At 49.2% G+C, this 6,904-nt stretch overlaps 1 protein-coding gene across 1 annotated transcript; it reads left to right on the top strand.

The window, feature by feature from the left end:
* Positions 1-1,097: 1,097 nt before the first annotated feature.
* Mrpl17 (mitochondrial ribosomal protein L17) lies at positions 1,098-2,546 on the top strand. Its single transcript, XM_008837400.3, has 3 exons — positions 1,098-1,368; positions 1,610-1,678; positions 2,001-2,546. The coding sequence occupies exons 1-3, from the start codon at positions 1,195-1,197 to the stop codon at positions 2,286-2,288; spliced, it is 531 nt and encodes a 176-aa protein (XP_008835622.1). The 5' UTR covers positions 1,098-1,194; the 3' UTR covers positions 2,289-2,546.
* The last annotated feature ends 4,358 nt before the right edge of the window (positions 2,547-6,904 follow it).

Below are 6,904 nucleotides of genomic sequence, written 5' to 3'. Positions count from 1 at the left end.
ACCAGAATCCTGCAATGCCCATGGAGGTCAGAAAAGGGCATTGGATCCCCTAGAACTGGAGTTATGGACGGTTGTTGGCCTCCATGTGGCTTCTGGGAACTGAACCACAGTGCTGGGCCCTGATGATCTCAAAGTTCATATGCACTGACCCTATTCTACCCAAGATCACACTCCGCAGTACTGCAGCCAAGGACGTAACATAAATGGTAGGAAAATACACAACTGGGAACACGTGACAATTATTGTGCAGCTCTGAAGACTCATGTTATTGTTCCTTACTTTAACATGTGTGCTTCCTCTTTAAAAAAAAAAGGAAAGAAAAAAGTGGTATTGAGCTGGGACTACAGCCCAGCGACAAAGGGCCTGCCGAGCTAGCATGTGAGGCCCTAAGTTCAAACCCCAGCGCAGACGAGGGTGGAGAAACCCTGGCCAAGGGGAAGGGCACTTATACCAGAAGACCCGAGTTCGAGTCCCAGAGCTCACACGATGTAGGCTGAGCACCAACAACACAAGGTGTTCCCTCGCCTCTACACGCGCCGCGGCACGTGGGGGGTCTCTCTCTCTCTCTCTCACACACACACACACACACACACACACACACACACACACACACACACACACACACACACACGGTAAACAAGCATTCCATCCAAGGCTTTGGCCTTTGGTGCTGAATTTCAACTGAAACGTTTACGTCATTAAAGAGAACGCTGACTCCCTGCGGCTTTTCCGGATGTTACTCGTTTCTCTCGTGGAACTTGCAGAATGACGTTCTCGGGACGCAGCGGCCACGCGCGGAAGGCCCCCGCGCGATCGCGAGCCTCACTCGCCTCAGAAACTCACTTTCCCGGCATGCTGCGCGCGGAAGGCGCCGGGGCAAGGACCGCCTCAGCCGCGGCGGAATCACAGAAGCCCGAAGGCCCGCCGACACCGCCAGGGGGCGCCGACAAGCACGTCCTCCTCCGAGCGCCCGCAGACCCCAAACCGGCCCAGCCCGCCGCTTCAGAAACCTCAGAGCGCGCCTGCTCCGCCCTCCCTCCGACTGCCAGCGAGGCAAGCGCTCCTGCGCCTGCGCAAACCCGTTAGCCACGCACCGAGCGACGGCGCAGGCGTCTCCTCTCCAGCGACGTGCCTCCACCCCCTGTCGGCGCAGTGGCCCTTTCAGGCCTCTGAGGGGCGCGGGGACGGTGGAGCATGAGGCTGTCTCTCGCTACCGCCGTGTCCCACGGCCGCGTCTACCGCCGCCTGGGCCTCGGACCCGAGTCCCGCATCCACCTGCTACGGAACCTGCTCACCGGCCTGGTGCGCCACGAGCGCATCGAGGCGTCATGGGCGCGCGTAGACGAGATGAGGGGCTACGCGGAGAAGGTGAGCGCGCGGTTCGGGGACCGGCTGGCGGCACGGGGGGAGGGGTGGCCGCCGGGTCAAGCGTCACCTGGGCGAGCCCGGCAGCACTCTGCTGAGCTCGGGGCTCCCGTGCTGTCATGGAAGGACTGTTAGGGCCGGGTATTGGGGTGTGGGGGGGACCGAATTGCATGCGTAGTTAGTGGGGTGCCTTGATGCGCCCGGTTCCGGCTCATGCTGCATCCGTGATGTTTTGTCCTCACAGCTTATCGACTATGGAAAGCTAGGAGACACCAACGAACGAGCCATGCGCATGGCTGACTTCTGGCTCACGGTGAGTGCTCAGGACGCACTGCTTCCCAAGCCCCACTCTGTGCTGGTGGGGTCGGGGGAGGGGTCGAGGGAGGATGGAGACGGGGCAGGTTCAAACCCGAGCACCCCCTTACATACCAGTATTATGAACTGCAGTAGAACCCCGTCTAGTTAGTTGAACTGGTAATGAATACGATTCTGCACAACTGCCTGTAATTGGTTCTTCGGTGTAACCCGGTAACTCATTGGGTGCTGAGGGAGGCCAGTGTATGCTGGGAGTGGTTTGAAAGCCCCTTTTTTTGTGCTGACTGCCTGCTTCTGAGTAACTCTCCCCGTCTGTCTAGGAAAAGGACTTGATCCCAAAGCTGTTTAAAGTACTAGCCCCTCGGTTCCAGGGTCAGAATGGGGACTACACAAGAATGGTACAGATCCCAAACCGGAATGAACAGGATCGAGCCAAGATGGCAGTGATTGAATATAAAGGGAACTGCCTCCCACCCCTGCCGCTGCCTCACAGAGACAGTAACCTTACACTTCTGAACCAGCTGCTACAGGGACTACGGCAGGACCTCCATCACAGCCAGCAAGCAAGCCTCCAGAGCTCCCATGAGGTTCAGACACCAAAGGCTTAACTGGAGCTGCAGAGCACTGTGATCATAGGCCTTTGCAGCTCTTGGAATGAGAGAAGTGGAATTTTAAAATGGACAGTCTTAATGGGGCCCAGACCTTTCTGTGGGGTCAAATGGCCCTCTCTTTGCACAGTAGATAAAATCCTTTATGTAAAAACATGTAAACTGACTTTCTTTTCTTACCCTAGGATTTCTGTAAAGTGAGAAGCATCCAAATGCTCAGTCTGCCTGGGATAGTAAATTCATGGCTTATGTTTCTTATTCTTAGAACTGAGTTGCCTTTTGGTGGGGGGAGAGGAGTCTTGCTCTCTAGTCCAGGCTGCCCCTGCCTCCTGAGTGCTGGAATTGTAGGTGTGCACCAGCACCCCAAGCCAGTTAAGCTTACTTCAATACTAGTTTAGATGGGCCATGTAGCTGTTGATTTCAAGCTGGCTTCTTAAAGGGGACTATGTCTGACATCCAGCCTAGAAGACTGAGCTGTTGGGATTTCTCTCTCTCTCTCTCTCTCTCTCTCTCTCTGTGTGTGTGTGTGTGTTTGTGTGTGTGTGTGTGGTTTTGCTGGCTTATTCTGGTTTGTTTTTTAGGGAATTTTTTTATTAGCATATAAATTACACCTAATAATGGAGTTTGTTGTGGCATTTTCACATACCACAATATAATATATTTTGGTCATATTCAGCATTACCCTCAGCACTCCCACCAATCCCCTTCCTCTACCCAACTAATCCCCCTCTGCTTTCTTGCCGGTGTGTAACCCAGTGACTTTCATTAGGGTTGCTTACAGGAGCATGAGCACCTTATCGGTGGCTACACTGCTGAAGAAAATGGCCCTCCTGGAGCAGCCATTAACTGCCTATAGATCTTCAGGGAGGGGTCAGGCCACCTGAGCCTCTTGCCTTTCTTGGACAAGAGTTTGACAAACCCTTCTTGTGTGATCACAGCTTCTGTGAGGTCAAGCCCCTAGGATTTCTAAGAGATTGCTTCCTGGTAAGTGGCAGTGTGAACCTCTCTGCAAATGAAGCTTTAAGTAATGGGTACCCCTGAAACTGAAAGGGAACACTAAGCTTTGCTGTTTCCAGACAGGATCACACATTGTTTATGTGCTTCCCTCAACTTCTGGATTTTGGACGTAGACCTGAGAACTCAGATGTACCACCGCCTTGGCAGCAGGGGTGGAGGCTTCTGACGGGATGTTGGCTTTCATTTTAAGTTCCTTCCTCTTGGGGAGGGTGTGAAGAGGAAGACTGAAGGGAGAGGAGCATTAGAAAATTAAGCCTGCTTGGAATTTCCTGGAAGCTTTAGTTGTTGTCAAAACTGGACTTGTGTGGGAACTCAGAAAGAGGAAATCCGGTTTTAGAATGGCTGGAGCTTGTAAGAAGCAAGGAGCTCATTCATAACCACTAAGTACAGTGGGTATCACCCAGCCAGGCTGTCATTCCTTAGGTTCCGAGGCTTGACTAGGGTAGTCGTGGAACATGAAAGAAGTTACCACCCTGTCTGACAGTCACAGCCTCAGAAGAGCTAGAAGGGATCTTTAGGCTTTACCTTCACAGATACATTTGGCCTTCGACCTCGTTGAGATAGGAAGGTTGGAGGGTCACAGGACTAGCAGAAAGCTTCCATGACAACTATTCTGGTACTGTTTCTCTGCAGCTGTCTGGACTAACTGACCCCAACAGAGTTCTCCTTTCCCTCTACTTCAAATTATCTTTTACATTTACACCAGAAAGTTTATTTTGAACTTCATGGGGGCCCAGCCACAATTCACCTGTTCCAAGTCATTGAGAGTTGGCCTTATTTTAAGGATCTGTGTTTTCCTAGATGTTAATGATGACTCAAGTATCCAGCTAGGGTGAATATGCTAAGCCAGGAAGAAGAATAACAGTTTGCAAAGAAACTATGGCATTACATATTTTACATGTATTTACTGGGGTCGGGGGGGGGTGCTTGTATTGTTACAAGGCAAAGTCAGAAAACAACTTTCTGGACTTTGCTTCCACCATGTGGGTCCTGGGGATCAAACTCAGATAGGGTTAGTGGCAAGTGTCTTTTGCACCCCCCCTCCTTGTGTGTTTATTAAGCATCTGCCAGTCCTTGGATCACCATGCATCACCATGAATTGGAGCTACCATGCTTATCTAATGTTTATATAAATCAGCCCCTGACCAAATGGAATACAGAGATTGAAAGAAGCCTCTGCCATCAGGGAGTTCATAATCGGGTGGGACACTGCATCTCTAATACTGGCTTCCAAAAGAGCGTGAATCCTAGAACATTTACTAAAGGCTCAGGAAAACAAAGGGAACTAACAGTATCCTGAGTTTTAGTAATCTGGCCTGTATTTATAAATTACCACCTCAGCAAGTGGAATGTGCCTCAAGCCTTACCTAGGCACTGTTTAAATTCCAAACCAAAGAGTCACCCTCTCCCAATAAACTAACCTTCTCATCAGTTTGAAAGAGTCTCCATGTTGGGCTTCAGTTCTACAAAATAAATGCCCCTCACCCACTCAAAAACTAATTTAACCTTAGCAGTATGAGCCCAATACCTGTAATTTTTTTAATTTTATTATTTTTATTTTATGTGTATGCATGTATTGCCTGCATGTAGGTAAGTGCACTCATGTCGTGCAATGCCTTCGGAGGTCAGAAGAGGCTGTCGGATCCCCTGGGACTGGAGTTACGGACAGTTGTTCCCTGCCACGTGGGTGCTGGGATTCAAACCCGGGTCTTATGCAAGGACAACCAGTGTTCTTAACCACTGAGCCATCTCTCCAGCCCCCAATACCTGTAATTATAAAAGCCAGTAACTTTCCTTACATTTATCTTTAGTGGAAAATGTCATTTTATTTCCATTCTCAAATCTGCAGTTCTCCCTGATGGGAAATCCCAGACATCGCTATCCTGGACTCCTACAGTAGCCTCTCTTGCCTCCCTCCATGTTGCAGCTGTAGTGATAGAAATCTGATCATCGTCATTACCTGGCGATGATCTCCAGTAGCACATTTCCTAAGAGACAGAATCCAGACTCCTTACAGTGTCTCCCCTCTGACCACGCATTGGTTGCTGCTCCAGCTACGCCTGGCCTCTCGTAGGCTTCAGAAGTATAGAGAGGTTCTTTCAGTTGTTCCCCTGTGCATAGGTCCCTTTACCACTCTTGTTAATGCAGTTCCTATGGCCCAGAGACTCCACATTTACCTGCCTAATCTGCGCATAAACTTTTCGATGGCTCCCTGACCACTCCCATTCTTAAATTCATGGCTTTGCCAAACTAGATACATCTGGAATGTTTCTGTAACACTGAAATTAGCCATATTGCATTTTGGTTCCCTAAGGTGGATCCCCAAATATCCATCCCAGAGTAGTCTAATGTAGATACTGAGACAGATACATCTTTTTCCTTTGGTGAAATCAGAACAGCTTTAAGTATATGGTCTGTTCTACTGGGTAGGGGTAAATTGGCATAATTTTCTGAATGTCACAGAGAAACCAGCATTAGGCTGAAGACAGCAATGAGAATCAAAGATTCAAAACTAGAGGAGCTGGAGATGCTCAGTGGGTAAGAGCACTGGCTGCTCTTCCAGAGAACCTGGGCTTGGTTCCCAGCACCCATATGGTAGCTAACAACCATCCAAAACTCCAGTTCCAGGGGCTCCAACATCTGCCCTCCACAGGCATTGCATGACATGGGTGCACTTAATATACATGCACAGGAAGCACACATAAAAATAAATTTTGAAATTTAGAGTAGTTAGAGCTCCCAAACTACAATCCTAGTTATAATGAAAGAATCTTTCGTGGTTATTGCCATTTGAGCTTGGAGTTTGTTAATTACTACCAAAAGTAATCTGAAACAGTGAGTTTTGTGCCACTGAACCTTTAATGTTTCTCAAAAAAGTTTTTTGGACTATGACTCATGAAAAAACACTTTATCTCAACACAATATTCACATACATATATAAATGAAATAGTTACATATGCTTCATGAGAGTTTCTTCTACAAATATGTGTCACTTTTTAAAAATACTAGTCCCGGGTCTGGGGAGATGGCTCAAGTAGCTGTCGTGCTGACCTCTCAAGCATAAAGATCTGAGGTCAGATCCCAGGCACTCGTAAAAAGCTGAGCTTGGGGCCGGCAAGATGGCCCAGTGACTAAAGGCACTTGCTGCCAAGCCTGAAGACCTGAGTTCGACCACAGAACCCACTCCTACAAGCTGTCCACTGACCTTGTCACAGTTAGGTTTAGTTGTCAATTTGACACACCTGGGAAGAGGGACCCTCAACTTTTCAACCAAATTGGACTGTGGGCCTGTGACGTGTTTTCTTAATTTCTAATCGATGTAGGAGGACCCAGCCCACTGTGGGAGGTGCCACCCCTATGCAAGTGGGACTGGCTTGCATAATACTAGCTGAGCAGGAGCTGGGGAAGCCAGCCAGTTAGCGTTCCTCCATGGTTTCTGCTTCAGCTCATACCGCCAGGATCCTGCCTTGAGTTTCTGCCCTGGCTTCCCTCCATGATGGGTTGTAAGGTGAAATAAGCCCTTTCCAAGTTGGTTTCAATCAGTGTTTAATCACAGCAACAGACAGCAAACTAGAGCTGACCACCACATGCTCACTGTG

Source organism: Nannospalax galili, unplaced genomic scaffold, assembly GCF_000622305.1.
Source record: "Nannospalax galili isolate Female #2095 unplaced genomic scaffold, S.galili_v1.0 scaffold398, whole genome shotgun sequence".
Lineage (NCBI taxonomy): Eukaryota > Metazoa > Chordata > Mammalia > Rodentia > Spalacidae > Nannospalax > Nannospalax galili.
This window is presented reverse-complemented; position numbering and strand designations above follow the sequence as displayed.

Excerpts from the sequence above, each read along its gene's own strand:
- Mrpl17 (XM_008837400.3), top strand. The coding sequence starts at position 1,195 with ATGAGGCTGTCTCTCGCTACCGCCGTGTCCCACGGCCGCGTCTACCGC. Across the intron at positions 1,369-1,609 it reads TGAGGGGCTACGCGGAGAAG|CTTATCGACTATGGAAAGCT; the intron begins GTGAGCGCGCGG and ends TTGTCCTCACAG. Across the intron at positions 1,679-2,000 it reads TGGCTGACTTCTGGCTCACG|GAAAAGGACTTGATCCCAAA; the intron begins GTGAGTGCTCAG and ends CCGTCTGTCTAG.